The 16,259-nt window shown below is 38.2% G+C and overlaps 1 protein-coding gene and 1 pseudogene across 1 annotated transcript; both read left to right on the top strand.

The window, feature by feature from the left end:
* The first annotated feature begins 2,331 nt into the window (after positions 1–2,331).
* LOC149044388 (uncharacterized) lies at positions 2,332–5,585 on the top strand (annotated as a pseudogene).
* A 7,653-nt stretch (positions 5,586–13,238) lies between these two features.
* Positions 13,239–15,424, top strand: LOC149044387 (putative skeletal organic matrix protein 5). The gene is made up of 2 exons (XM_089210731.1): positions 13,239–13,301; positions 13,618–15,424. The coding sequence occupies exons 1-2, from the start codon at positions 13,239–13,241 to the stop codon at positions 14,107–14,109; spliced, it is 555 nt and encodes a 184-aa protein (XP_089066857.1). The 3' UTR covers positions 14,110–15,424.
* Positions 15,425–16,259: the final 835 nt, after the last annotated feature.

The raw sequence follows: 16,259 nt of genomic DNA, 5'->3' as shown, positions 1-16,259 counted from the left end.
CTTAGTAACTCTTTTCTCGCTCACTGAGACATCCATTGTTGCAAAACCAAAGAAAGTGCTGGTTTGTACGTCAGAAAATAGGGAGCAGCTGGATACCCTCAAATTCAATTGGTTGTGGTCAACATTTCATTTTTTCAAAAGTCAGTTGCATCAAGGCAAGGCTGAATATCTCACATCAGCGACGAGATCTCCTCTCAACATGTTTTTTGGTCTTTTTTATCCCCTCCTATTTGAACTTTCTGCTCTAATTCCAGATCCAGCCTTTTCACAAGGTTTGTTAGACGCGTTCATTAATGCGTATCTCTTTTTGTTTTCAGTGTTAGAACATTGCTGTTGTTAAATCCTCATTTATTCATAGTAATTGAACTTCGAATCTGGATCGAAGTCCGATTTTCCCTGAATTCTATCAGTCTTTGTTTTTTGTTATATTTTCACTTGGCTAGTGATGGGCGTTGAATGCTCTACAGAAACTTTTTTTGACAATTTACTTGATAACTTGTAAGCTAGGACGCTATTGAATGGCACAATATCAACGCTTCAAATACATCTTCTGATAGGAAGTTGCAAAGTTGAAGTCAATGTGTTGCCCTCTAACGTCCAGCACTTCAACTTGGTCAAATGCGACTAACGCTCCATCACTCCACATTGAAAAATTTTTTTCAGGACTAAGCTAAGTCATTGATTGAAAAAGCCTTTATTCGACTTTAGTTTAAATAAAGACAAAAAAACAGCTACACTCCTGTAAACCTGGATAAATTACGTAGGTCAACTACAGGCTTTCGACCTTGCCATGCTTTTCCTCAAAATAAGTTATAAAAGACTTCCAAAATTGGGTTCGCAGAAACTTTCGCTTCCATTGTCTATCAGATCATTGATTGATGTTCTTCTTTTTTCCGAAGAAAAATTTTGAAAGCAATATGTTATAGTTAGATAATTAATCATGAGAAACAGAAACGAATGATAACATTACAGCACCGAATAGATAGAAATGTTTAGAATTTAAAGGTTTGTGGCTTTATATGCAAAATGTATTTTGAAATGTTACCTCAGTTAATAAATATATTTAAGTCACTCAAAATGCTCGTATATTTATGGAAAATGATATGACAGATGTTGAAAACTGAGAAGGTAAGACAATTGAGAGGTTGAGAGGTTCCTGAACAAATATTGAATAAATTAAAATCGAAATGGTTTGTTGAAATGGCTGCGAAAAATCTATCTGCGATATGATCGTTTAAGGTGTTCAACGAAGTGAATTTCTCTTTTTTATCAAAATAAATTTTTCATATGTTATCCTTCTTTATCTTGCAAAATATCGCCTGATTTTATCCAACTTGTTCGAGGGCCTCCTGGGCTGAGCACCAAACAAAGTTTGGCGACAACAGTGAAGGAAATTGTTAATCAAATTTGGCGGAAGTCAAGTGACCCAAGATGTTAAGACAGCTACAAGCTATTGAAAATAATAACTGTTTTGCTTCCAATTGGCAAAATTTATGAATTCTAAAATCAAGAACGGTACCATAGTAAGTGTCGCAAGATTTCTCCAACCTTTCAAGTACTTGGAATGGATAGCTGCTAAATAAAAACGAGGGAGCTGACAAAATTCACCTCCAATTAGAACTAAAAATGCATGGGGAAGTTAAAATTATTTATTAAAGACTGTTTACTTTGGTCTCGTATGATCTAAAGGCACGTTTCGGCCTCCAATCAAACGTCACATACCTTTCGTTCCATAAAGGCTCAGAATGTTTTTAAATATCTTAATATTTTACTAGAGGGCTAAATATCATGTAAAACACTTAAAATATCTTACAGGTTTAATCAGCTGATAACTCTGACAACAATTCTGGCATAGGACTGAGCACTGTCCCGAAAACAAAGCGAGAGAAAAACGCATGGATTAGCTTAAAATTAGCTCTCGATACTTCAAAACATCAATCGATTTTATAAATATCTTATGCTTTCCACCATTCTCAGTTACCTCTTCGATGTACTCTACAATGCAATTTCCTAATACGGCAAGAGTACAAATTTTGTTTTAGTCGTAGACAGGCAGGGATCACCCCGAAATTATTGAAAAGAGCTGTGAGGGAAGGGGAGGAGATGAATGAGAAGGAGGAAGACTGATACTGATCGGCCTTGAAGCCATTCCTGAAAAGTTTTGGATTTCGCTAAATGAATATTCATAAGATCTAGAGTCCCACAGTTATGATATACATTATACATTAATTATTTTGAGTGGTATGGGGGAGGGGGGGTAGCGTTCTATAGGCCACTTCATCCATTCTTGTAACCAGCCAGTCCCTTCCTCTCCACTCCCTCCTGTGAGTGATGCCATCATGTCCTTTTATTACTGGACTGTTCTTCTTTCCTGTTACAGAATCAAACCCTGTGTTTCGCGAAGGCAACCTCGCCTCCTCCACAAGAACCTTCCTAAAGCGTACATTCATTAAACACGAGTTTCATCACTTGAATGTCCCGCTTGTTGGAACAGTTGCAGTGTCTGATGTATTTGACTGCACGTTAGAATGTCTCAACAATCCTTTCTGTTTTTCTGTAAACCTGGCCGCCTTCAAAAGAGCCCATGGAATACTTTGGTGTGAATTGTTGTCATCTGATAAGTTCAGAAACTCCACAGAGTATAAAGGGAATAAAAGTTCGCATCATTTTGCCATTGAGGTAGGGAACACTCTTAATTTTGACAATTAAACGTGTTAAAAGTTTGGAAGCTTTGTCAAGATCGTAGAGAAAAGGCAGTCAGGTAAAAGTCACTGCAAATGATGTCGGTCTGTTGCCGTATTCATCGTGGTGACAGCCGTATATTTCCATGGCATGTTGTAAAGCTTGCAAACACTTTCTCGTGCCGCGCACTATCTTACTTACCACCTACTGTTTCCCAGGCACGTCGGCAGACTAAGAAAATAGATGTGACTCGGTTGAAAATTAGAGTCAAGATACCAGATTCTGTTTCTTTAAAGAATGGATCGTTGTTTAAATCATCAGTATTAGGTCAGCTTTAAGTCGATTTTGTTTTAAAATGTTTTATCGACAGACTGCTTCAGTTTCTGCGAACGTTCGAAACAGTTAGAAAACCTTTCCAGACTGATAGATCCCAACGGCTTAGCAATATATTTTTTAATCTCACAAAGCCACTTTCTAAAATACAAGCAAAGGAAGTAAACTCAGCAAAAATCTTAATACTGTAGATGAAAATAAAAAAAATAAATACATAAAAAAGCCCAGATGCTATCATGAAAAATTTATACTAAAATGAATCCGGATCGGATTGACTGAATAACGCAGATTGGCAGATTCATGTATTCCCTATCCAAAGTACATGAAAAATTTTCCTGCTTTGTTTCTCTACAGTCACCTTGCTCTTCGTCACCTTGCCAACACGAGGCTACGTGTGTCACAAACTACAGAGATGGCTCGTTCGGATGCCGCTGTGCAAAAGGCTTCATAGGAGAATATTGTGAAAAAGGTGAAAAGTTTGGCATGGCATTAAATACTATAATTCACAAGTGACTGCTATAAATTTTTTACTTAACCTTGCGGCTCGAAAATGTTCTAAAATAGCTAGCGAAAATATATAACAAAAAAAATATTAAACGCAATGCATGAAGATGTTGAATCTGTCGATGTTCAAGTTAATTAAGCATCTGACGGAGAAATCGAAAGGTCTGAGGTGGGGAACCGAATATTTATTTTTCTTTTTACTAACCTCTCCTCATGCACCAATTATCATTTTTTTATCACGGGGGAGGGGGGTGGAGGATTTGGAGGATCACATGATCCTCAGGGAGACTGAGGAGAGCGGATACACGAGAATATTGCAGAGCCTTGACTGAGGGGGGGGGGTTACTTTCATCGTGCCACAACCAAAATCCTCTGACCTCCCCCCCCTCCCTCCATCGGCAGTAAATTATAAGTGGTATCAAAGTAATATTTAAAATATCTTATTGCTCAAAGATTTTGCTAATAGCTTGATACAAAAATGTACAACGACTCTTCTTTTGTGTCCCCTACTGGACTGTGATGGAACCTAAATATCAGAAACACCTGACTTTTATTTTTTTTTCTTTACATTTAGTTATTGGGTCCTGCAAAGAAGCTTACAACCTTTTCAAGTAAGTGATACCAAATGAATATCTTTTCGAGCATAAAAAAAGAGTCAAAATTATCGAATAGTTTCGACGTCAAGAGAAGATTGTTCGCCGGAAACTAATATGACCACGGGGTAATTTATTATTATCAACTGCGTTAATAACGTAAATTGGCCACCGTAAAGAGGTTTAAAGCTGAGGTTTCGAGCAATTGACGAAGGGGTCTGACGCAGGGCTAACGCTCGAAACGTCAGCTTTGAAACTCTTTACGGTGACCTATTTACAATATCAACTCAGTTGATAATAGTAAATTACCCTGTTATACTCTCCCACTGACGCAGCACCACAGTTTCTTTAGAAACTTACCCCCTCTAATAATATGATCAAGAATGGATTTTTTCGTATCAAGCAGGTCAAACGCCTGTCAACTGGTTCCACTGGACCTTGACTCTAAACCAATCACAGTCCTCTGTCAGATGGGGGATTTTGGATGCGGAGATGGAGGATGGACGCCTCTAATGAAGATTGACGGCAGCAAGGTAAGCCTCATATGGCGGAATATTCTTGGCGGGGTTTTCTTGCGGGTGATGAAGCGGGAGCAAGAAATTTTCAGAAGCGTCGAAACTACGATAGAATCTCTTAGCAACTCGCCCATATTCTTATCGCAGTCCCTGCTTGCAGAAATTCCTCTGGCATGAGTTCTACAATACCCTAATATCTAAAACGCCTGCAAGGACCTGCAAGTAGGGTATAGATTGATGGCTTGTACGCGAACTGTGTTACTGATTTCATGAGAGTCCTGCCTTGGGTGATGCATCGTGTTATTTATGTTTAAGGATAAATTAAATCCTCTTAATTATTTTCAGGCAACGTTTCACTATGACTCTCACTACTGGAGTGATAAAAACCAATACAACACCCCCGGCGGGAGGACTGGGTTTGACTCACAAGAGACCAAGTTACCGACCTATTAGAACACACCTTTCTCCAAAATCTGTCTCGGTATGAAGATAAGTGAACAGCTCAGGTTTATTGTCATTAACAAGCAGGCCAACTCTCTGTACTCTTTGATTGCTGATGGGACATACCGCGCTACTTCACTGGATCGTGACAAGTGGAAGAAGTTGATTGGTGCGGAGGGCTCTTTGCAACTGGGCTGTAACAAGGAGGGCTTTAATGCTGTAGGTACTTCAAGTTCTCATTCTAAAGCAAGAGTTGGTTATATAGCTAACGATGCAAACCATTGTGACCTTTGTGACTCCAGAATTGGGTTTGGTACCGGAGGATATCCTTATTACTCCATTACATGTGGAAACGTAGCGGCTCATTCCCCAGATAACGGTGACAGAAATATCAAAGCTATGGGATATATTTTGGTGCAATAAACTCTTTCAATCCATGTATTACGTTAGAAAACTCACGAAGACTGGGGGAGGGGAGGTGGGGTACTGAAAAGAGCCCTTTTCCATCTATCCATCCCTCTCCTTTCTCCCCTCAAACGCCAAAGTGAGAATTTGCTAAGGAGACGATAAATTGCTTGCTGTTTAGTTCGGCTTCTAAATTGTTTTTCTTCTTATATGCGGCGAGTGCAAAGACGGGAAGAGACTTGAATAAGGACTTTACCCGCATGGGTTCCATTTGTACAACTTTGTGAGCCCTCAGTTTTACGGAAATTCAGTCGACTGGTTACTGAAACTACTACTGTGATGTTTAAATCTTAAAAAGGATGTAAAGCCAGGATAGCAACACGAGAACATTTTCAGGCACTCGCTAAACATTATCACTAATAGGCCTTTGCTGACCGAATCATATTGAGCTTTATCTGTTTTGCTTTCTGTATATTTCTTTGACAACCTTTGGCTCGTGATTTACAAACCTCTCTTCCTCCTCCAACATCCCACGTGAGTTATTAAGCTAGTAAACTGATAGAAAGTGTGGACTATTGTTTAATTATTGCTTATCATTATTACTAATAATAACTATTATTCATTATTATTAGTCATTAAGATTTGTGAAGTAGCCCTTAATGCAAGTACGTAATCAGTTGTAAAGACGTTTTAGTATACCTAACACCAGGGCCCAGTTGTATAAAGGGCCGGGGGGATAACGCTATCCAACACATAAATCGCCATCCAGCGGATAAGTGATAGCAAACCGTATAGCGTTATCCACCAGATAGAGATTTATCCAGTGGATAGCGTTATCCTCTCTTCGAACAACCGGGGCCTGGACTGTACAAAGAAATACGTCCGACACAAGAACCTTATTATACTGCAATTTCTCCACAACCGCGAGAAAAGGTGCATATGATAATTTGATAACAATAGGTATAAAAAAAATGAAAAACAAGTAAGTCATTATTCACCACTTGGATGGTTTATTTAGATCCAACATAATGACCAGCTCCCAACTGGCTCGTTAGCTCAGTTGGTAGAGCGCTGCACCGGTGTCGCAGAGGTCATGGGTTCAAATCCCGTATAGGCCTGAATTTTTTTCAGGTCTTATTTCAGCTACTAGTGCAGTAGTGTTCATAGCTGCGAGGATCGTTTATCTTCGTTTCTTCACCGCAGTGAGCAAATATGATTTTTCATATATTTGCAGTTATTAGGCAAAAGAATATTTGAATAAAAATAAATTAAAAAGAGGGGCGCCAACTAGAATCAAGATTTCTAATTCAAATTCATAATTATGTAAAAATTTTTGCAATTAGAAGAATTACAATATAGTGGAGTAATCTTAGAATTGAATTTTCATTGTGCCAAATACAAGAGTTCATCAAATACTTTAAATAAGATGATGTCTGCTCACAATAAAGGTTATAAATAATGAACACCGTATTTCCTCGACTAAGCGCCCACGCTCTTATAAGTGCCCTTCCCCGAATAAGTGCCTACTCCCTATTCATAATGTCAAAAAAGCGCCCCCCCCAACCCCCCACCCTTTGAATAAGCGTCCATCTCTTCCCTCACTTTCTTAAGTGGTAGGAATACAAGGAAAAATTGTTTCTATTGACAAGTTTGAGTAAACAATGACCGCATTGATTTGCACGTCAGAAAGCTCGAAGCAGCTGCAAACATTTTGAAAATTATATTAGTTGAAATCAGCGCCTTGGAAATGTTCACAGGAAAATAAGATCTTGACTGCAGCTCGTCACTAATCGCATTTGAAACAAAGCTGGGATTCTTCCCTTGCTGACGAGAAGATTTGATTTCTATAAACATGTTTTTTGTTTTTTTCGTTTATTCCGTTTTATTTCAATTCTCTGCTCTGATGTCAGAAACAGCGTTTTCTCAAGGTTTTTTATTTGCACTTGATACTTGTTTGATGTTAGCATCTGAATATTGCTTTTCCCCGTTATTATTCGTTTATACTTGGGAAGAGGAACAAAAATGTTTTTAATTATCTGGACACCCGACCAATGAATGATGCCATCAACGCTTAAACATTTCCTCGTTACGAGGAAATTTGTGCTCTGAAGTGTAGCTTAAAACCAAACTTTATTGAGAATTAATCATACGTTGGTACGTTTATTTCGAAGTCTTCTATATAAATTATTGGGTTAACACGTAAATAGGAACCCATTTTCCCAAATTATTAAAAATTTATACCAAAAGACTCTCTTTAAAAGTTTTTTTTTGTTATAAATCTTTAATGATATGTATAGGTTTCCAACAGTTAATACTTCTTCATAACCCACATATGGCATTTCTGTTATTTTTTGTCATAGCGCAGTATTTCGCGAAAATCTTCTGATTTTCCTTCTTGCCAAGTCATCCTTACCCTTGGCAAGTTTCTCCTTAAATAGCACTTTCCTTCTTCCAAAACTGGCCTTGATATACTCGAAATTATTTCTCATTAACACTGCCGTCGCAAACTTGTCAATGGGAAAACTTATCAGGTTACACTTCCTTTATCATTATTATTAACCCTTCCCTCGCACTCCTAATGGCCATTAAAAGATCTAACTCGCAGTATTATCAATTTTCCAGGAAAATAAGCGACGAAAGGGAAAGGACGATAAGGAATAAACGATTTTGTTTGTTTTAACGCTAAAATGTCACAGCGGAGAAATGTTCGACAGACGGTGCGCAGAGTTGGTATAGAGATCCCACAAGTAAGCGAGTTGATACGGCGGCGCTCGTTTAATACAAAGTTTTCCGCGATTGCAATACTAGTGACATGGAAATGTTTTCAGGTCTTCTGATTTCGGTGATTCTACAACATTATTTCAAAGCACTCAGCCTTAGTTGAGCATTTCTCGTGAGGCCTGCGTTTACAAACTGGATATTGTGAGTTTATCCTAATTTTAAAACAGAGAATTTTATCTGGACGATTTAGGCTGCCCTTAGAAACAAAACCAAACGACCAGATGTTACTGGCAAGCTTAGATGTAAATAAATGCTCATTGCGCGATCAGTTCATCAGATACTATTTAGAAAATGTTTGCTTTTTGGAACTAAGGGAAGAGTAAAACGGAAATTAAGTCATGGGATCATTTTATAACTAAAACGAGTTCAAACCCCATTTTTGACTCGTTTTCCCCTCCACCCTTATAAAACTCAACCATAGCACTGAGACATATTTTTGTTCCAAAAACAAAGGAAAGGGCTGGTTTGTACGTCAGCAAATTGAGGGCAGCTGGAATCGCTCAAATTATATTGGTTGTAATCAATATTTCAGTTGCTTACAAGTCGCATGAGAGGCAAGGCAAAATATCTCCGGATCAGCGACGAGATCTCCTCTCCAGCAACATGCTTTCTGGTCTTTTTTATCCCATCCTATTTGAACTTTCTGCTCTAATTCCAGATCCAGCCTTTTCAAAAGGTTTGTTAGACGCGTTTGCATTGTATCCCTAATTGTTTTTAGTGTTAGAACATTAATGTTGGCAATATTTATTCCTTTATATTAATTCAACCCAGAATCTGGATATAAGTCCGATGTTCCCTGACTTCCATCAGTCTTCGTTTTTTTTTGGTTATATTTTCTCTTGACTTGTGGTGATGGGAGTTGAATTCTCCTTAGAAACTTGTTTCGACAGTTTTCTTTAAACCTGATATCTTAGGACGCTATTGAATGGCATAATCTCAATGTTTAATTAACTTCCTTTCATATATACCTGCTGTTGTAAAATTTAATTCGTGCAAGTTACATAGTTGAAGTCGATCTGTTGCCCTGTAACGTCCAGCCCTTCAACTTGGTTAAATGCAAATAACACTCCATCACTCCACATTAAAAAATGTTTTCAAGACTGAGCTAAGTCACTGATTGAAAAAGCCTTTATTCAACTTCAAGTTAAATTCTAAATGTTGCCAGAAAACAGCAACATTTCTTTAGACCTGGATAAAATGGCGGAGGTTAACTACAGGCTTTTGACCTTGCCAAGCTTTTACTCAAAATAGTTTATGAAAGACTTCCAAAATTTGGTTCGTAGAAACATTCATATCCTATGCCTATCAGATCATTGACGGATTTTCTTCCTTTTTTCGAAGGAAAGTTCGAAAACAATATGTTATAGTTAGATAATTAATCTTGAGGAAGAGAACTAATGATAACATTACAACACCGAAGAGCTAGAAATGTTTACAATTTGAAGGTTTGTGATTTTATTTGCAAAATGCTATTCTAAAATGTTGCCTCAGTGAATAAATACATTTAAGTCTCTCAGAATGCACGTATATCTATAATAAATGACACGGCAGATGTTGATAACTGAGAAGGTAGGACAATAAAAATTTATATGAAAAAAATGTTTATGAGCTCCCTGAACAAATATTGAATAAATTAAAATCGAAATGGCTTGTTAAAATGGCTGCTATATGATCATTTTAAGTGTTCAACAAAACGGTTTTCTTTTCACCGAACTGAATTTTTCCATATGTTATCCTTCTTTATCTTACGAAATATCGCCCGATTTTACCCAACTCGACCGAGGGCCTCCGAGGCTGAGCACCAAACAAAGTTTGGGGCAACAGTGGAGGAAAATTTTTAATTAAATTTGGCGAAAGTCAAGGGAGCCAAGATGTTTATACAGCTAAAAGCTATTGAAAATAATACCTGTTTTGCTTCCAATTGGCAAAATTTATGAATTCTAAAATTAAAACAGGTACTATAGTGACAGTGTCGCAAGATTTTCCAACCTTTCAGGTACTTGAAATTGATGGCTGCCAAATAAACACGAGGGAGCTGACAAAATCTGCTTCCAACTAGAAAAAATTCATGGGGAAGTTAGAATTCTTTATTAACGACTGTTTACCTGAATGAGAAGGAGGCCGGGCTGGTACTGATCGGCCTTGAAACCATTCTTGAAAAGCTGGTTTACTACAGACCATCGCAAAATGGTTTTTCATATCCCTAGACAGCGGATTTCGTCAAATGAAGGTTCATAAGAGTCCCATAGTTATGATAAACATCAATTATTTTGAATGGTAGGGGGAAGAGGGCGTGCATGTTACGGTATAATCTTACTGACAGAAAAATGCTACGATTCCACAAACTCAACTACTGTATTAAACGGCGAGAAATGTTCTTAGCAAGGAGCGACTCCTAAAGGTAATAGAATATTATCGTTAATAAACCACCACAGTCTATATCCTAGCTCACCACTGACACAATCTTTCTTACTGCTGTCTCCAAAGTCCCCTAGAACGGGCAATCTTCCGCGGTAACGCTCTCTCGGTAAAGCTTTCAAAACAGTCGTCGCTCCGACGATAACAACTACCCCCTACATAGGCGAGTCTTTATATATATTCAAAAAGTGTTCTGGAACATTCCAAAAGCATTTAAGAACTATTCTATTACTATTACTTATAAATATATGACTTGATGAAATGTTCCGGAAAGTTCAACGGTATGCAAGTCAACATGACCCAGTAGTCTGGAAATTTCTGGAAGATTATATTTGCAACAATAACTCATAACATGGGGGTAGTGTTCTATAGGCCACTTTATCCTCTCTTGTAGCCAGCAAGTCCCTTCCTCGCCACTCCCTCCTGTGAGTGGTGCCATCACGTCCTTTTATTACAAACTGTTCTTCTTTCCTGTTACAGAATCAAACCCCGCGTATCGCGAGGGCAACCGCGCTTCCTCCACAATAACCTTCCCGAGACGTACATTCATTAAACACGAGTTTCATTACTTGAATGTGCCGCTTGTTAGAACGGTGGTAGTGTCTGATGTGTTTGACTGTACGTTTGAATGTCTCAGCAATCCGTTCTGTTTTCTGTAAACCTGGCCGCCTTCAAAGGAGCTCATGGAAAGCTTTGGTGCGAATTGTTGTCATCTGATAAGTTCAGAAACTCCACAGACTATAAAGGGAATAAAAGTTCGCATCATTTTGCCATTGAGGTAGGAAACACTCTTAATTTTGACAAATAAACGTGTTAAAGGTTTGACAGCTTTGTCAAGATCGTAGGAGAAGGCAGTCAGGTTAAAGCCACTGCAAATGGTGTCGGTTTGTTGTCGTATTCATAGTGGTGACAACCGTATTTCTATAGCATGTTGTAAAGCATGCAAACACTTTCTCGCGCCGTGCACCATCTTGCTTACCACCTTTGTTTCCCAGGCACGTCGGCATACTAAGAAAATACATGTGACTCTGTTGAAAATTTAAGTCAAGCTACCAGATTCTGTTTACTTAAAGAATGGAATCGTTGTTTAAATCGTCAGTATTAATTTGGTCAGCCTTTAGTCAATTTGTGTTTTAAAATGTTTTATCGACAGACTTCTTCATTTTCTACGAAAGCTCGAAACAGTTAGAAAAGCTTTCCAGACTCATAGATCCCAACGGCTTTGCAATATATTTTTAATCTCATAAAGCCACTTTCTCAAATACCAGCAAAGTCAGAAAAACTTAGCTAAAATCTTAATACTGTAGATGTAAATAAAAAAAAAACAGAGATGCTGTTACAGGAGGTCTTTGCCTGAAAAATTTATACTAAAACAAATCCGAACCGGATCGACGGATTAGCGCGAATTGACGGATTCATGTACCCTCTATTCACCACATATTTATAGATTTACAACTGCGTTTCAAAAAACATGAACCATTTTTCTACTTTATTTCTCTACAGTCACCTTGCTCTTCGTCACCTTGTCAACACGAGGCTACCTGCGTCACAAACTATAGAGATGTTTCATTCGGATGCCGCTGTGCAAAAGGCTTCATAGGAGAATATTGTGAAAAAGGTGAATAGTTTGGCATGGATGGTTTTGTGACTGATATACATCCAACAACATTAAATACTATAATTCTCAAGTGACTAATACAAAGTTCTCTACTTAACCTTGCGGCTCGAAAATGTTCTAAAATAGCTACAGAATATATATAACTAAAAAGCATTTAATGCAATGCATAAAGATGTTGAATCTCTCGATGCTCAAGTTGATTAAGCATCTGACTACGAAATCAAAAGGTCTGAGGTGGGGAACTGGATATTTATTTTCATTTTTACTTACTTCTCATCAGGGACCAATTATCATTAACCACGGGGGAAGGGGGGTGGAGGGCTTTAAAGGATCACATGATTTTCAGGGGGAAAGGAGGGGGAATCAGTCGTCGCCGACAGGGATTAAAAGGGGGGGAGACTGTAGAAATTGACTGCTAATTTTAAAACTGCTAATGAGTGGGGACCATAAGGATATTACAGAGCCTTGACTGAGGGGGGGGGGGGGAGTATCAGGTAAATTTTATCGTGACACAACCAAAATCCTCTGACCCCCCCTCCCTCGGCAGTAAATTATAACTGGTACCAAAGTAATGTTTATCATCTCTCATTGCTCAAAGATTTTGCTAATGGCTTGATACAAGAATGTACAACGACTCTACTTTTGTGTCCCCTGCTGGACTGTGATGGAGCCTAAATGTCTTAAACACCTGACTTTTTCTTTCTTTATACTTAGTTATTGGGTCCTGCAAAGAAGCTTTCAACCTTTTCAAGTAAGAGATACCGAATGATTCTCTTTTCGAGCATAAAAAAGAAACAAAATTATTGAATAGTTTCGACGTCGAGAGAAGATTTCTGACCACAAACAAATGTGATCACAAATGGATTTCTTTTCATATCAAACAGGTCAAACGCTAGTCAACTGGTTACATTAGACCTTGACTCTAAACCAATCACAGTTCTCTGTCAGATGGGGGATTTTGGCTGCAGTGATGGAGGATGGACCCCTGTAATGAAGACTGACGGCAATAAGGTAAGCCTCATTTGGCGGAATATTCTTAGCGGGGTTTTCTTGCGGGTGATGGAGCGCGAGGAAGACATTTTCAGAAGCATCGAAACTAAGAGAGAATCACCCATATTCTTCTCGCGGCCCCTTTTTGCGGAAATTCTTCTGACATAAGTGCCACAATACCCTAATATCTAAAAGCGCGACAAATTGCTTATTAACCCGCCTGCAAGTAGGGTAGAGTTTGATAGCTGTATTATTGATTTCATGATGGTCCTGCCCTTGGTTATGCATCGTGTTATTTATGTTTAAGGATAAATTAAATCCTCTTAATTCTTTTTAGGCAACGTTTGACTATGACTCTCACTACTGGAGTGATAAAAACCAATACAACATCCCCGGCGGGAGGACTGGGTTTGACTCACAAGAGACCAATTTACCGACCTATTGGAACACACCTTTCTCCAAGATCTGTCTCGGTATGAAGATAAGTGGACAGCTCGGGTTTATTGTCTTTAACAAGCAAGCCAACTCTCTGCACTCACTGATTGCTGATGGGACATACCGCGCTACTTCACTGGGTCGTAACGAGTGGAAGAAGTTGATTGGTGCGCAGGGCTCTTTGCAACTAAACTGTAACAAGGAGGGCTTTAATGCTGTAGGTATTGCAAGAATTGGTTATGTAGCTAACCAGGAAAACGATTGTGGTACTTGTGACTCCAGAATTGGGTTTGGTACTAGAGGAGGTTCCAATGCGTGTGGAAACGTAGCATCTCATTCCCCAGATAATGGTGACAGAAACATCAAAGCTATGGGATATATTTTGGTGCAGTAAACTCTTTCAATCCATTTCTTTCGTTAGAAAGCTCACTTAGAATAGGAAAGGGGAAGTGGGGTACTGAAAAGAGCCCTTTGTCATCTATCCACCCCCTCCCCCTTCTCTCCTCAAACGCCAGAGTAAGAACTTGCTAAGCACACTATAGATTGCTACCTTCGGCTCGTGATTTACAAACTTCTCTTCCTCCTCCAGCATCCTACGTGAGTAATTTAGCCGGTAAACTGATAGAAAGTGTGTTCTATTGTTTAATTATTACTAATCGTTGTTACTACTAATAATTGTAATTAATCATTATTAGTTATCAAGATTTGCGAACTAGCCCTCAATGCAAGTATAAAATCAGACTTTTAGTATACCAAACACCAGGTCTGCACAAAAAATATGTCTGACACAAGAAACCTACAGTATACCGAAATTTCTCCACAACAGCTAGAAAAAGTGCATATGATAATTTGATAATAGCCATAAAATAAATGAAAAAAAGTAAATAATAAGCCAAATAATATTTGAATAAGAACTAATAAAAAAAGAGGGCGCCGAGGCACATATTAGGAACGCCACAATTAGACAATACCACTAGAATTAAGATTTCTAATTCAAATTATAACTAAGTAAAAATATTTGCAATTAAAAGAGCTGTAGTATAGTGAAGTAATCTGGGAATTGAATGTTCACTGTAAGCAAGTGACTTAAGTAACTTTATTTCAACTCGGGTTAATGAGGCTGATTAGGCCCCTAGTAGTACATAGGTAGAAAAAGTGTATATGATAATTTGATAACAATAGGTATAAAATAAATGAAAAACAAATAAGTAACAGGCAAAATAATGTTTGAATAAGAATTAGTAAAACAGAAGGGCGTCGAGACACCATATTAGAAATGCCACAGTAAGACAATACAACTAGAATTAAGATTTCGAATTCAAATTAAAATTATGTAAAATTTTTGCAATTGAAAGAGTTACAGTATAGTTGAGCAATCTTAGAATTGAATGTTCACTGTAAGTAAGTGACTTAAGTAACTTTAAATAATATGCCGTATGCATATGCCATATGCTAATATGCCGAAAAAGTAAAATATACTGACGAAAAATTGAAAAATGACTAATGACTAACTTTCTAACTACTTTAAGTTAGTAAACAATCTTAACTCTTGAAAACTATAACAGTGAAAAGATCCTAATAGACCGTACATTGGAAATGTAGCTCTCTTACAGCATTCCTAAATTCCTTAAGAATTGTCGTTGAGCGTGCTTCATCCGGTAAGGAATTCTACACTTTGGCACAAATAAAAGATGTAGATTTTAAGCCAAGGGTTATAGTATTCTTACTTGCGACGACGAGCTTGTTGGTGCCTCTTTAGGTTTTCACATCATTTTGTACGACAAACAAGTCTGCCTATTTATTCCGGTAACATGTCGTTTACAGCTAGCAATGTCCTGTAGTCGACGATTAGACAAAGTTAAACAGCAGTCATCATTACCATAATGGGGCACCCGTTTTTTGTAGACACAACTTAGAGCTCTCGCATTAAGCCTTTCCAGCTTCTGATTGTCAGACTCATTACAATTGAGCCAAATAGCAGAACAGTAAGTGAAGTAAGACGTTACGTTCGAGTTGTAGAGGCACATTTTCAAGGAAATTGAAAGCATGCTCTTTAGCCCGCTCAAAACATCCAACTGCTTTCCAACTTTCTTAGTAATCTTGGCAATCTGTTTTCTAAAATTTAGCGAGTTATCGACAGTTGCACTTAAAAGATCTAAATGGTCTACGATTGGAACCTGCATATTATGAATACTAAAGGAAAGATCACTAGGATAGCTTTTTGGAAAAACAATACTCTTACATTTCTCGGGATTGAGCACTAGCTTACTATCATCAAACCTACGACTCGCGACAGCGCGATCGCCATTGATTACGGAATTTACCATCTCAGGATCGTGATCACTAAAAAAATTTGGTTATCATCAGCATTGTTGGACAAAAGAGAGGGCCCTAAAACCGATCCCTGGGGTACACCCTTGGAGATAACAATAACATCTGAAGTAACATCTTCTATCCTCACGCGCTGGGACCTGTCTCTAAGGTAACTGTGTAAGAGGGCCAGGTCAGGTGGAGAAATGCCAAAGGCAGCCAGCTTGGCAAAGA

Source organism: Pocillopora damicornis, chromosome 6, assembly GCF_964200805.1.
Source record: "Pocillopora damicornis chromosome 6, jaPocDami1.2, whole genome shotgun sequence".
NCBI lineage: Eukaryota > Metazoa > Cnidaria > Anthozoa > Scleractinia > Pocilloporidae > Pocillopora > Pocillopora damicornis.
Note: the sequence above shows the minus strand (reverse complement) of the source record. Positions and strands in the feature narration are given on the sequence as shown.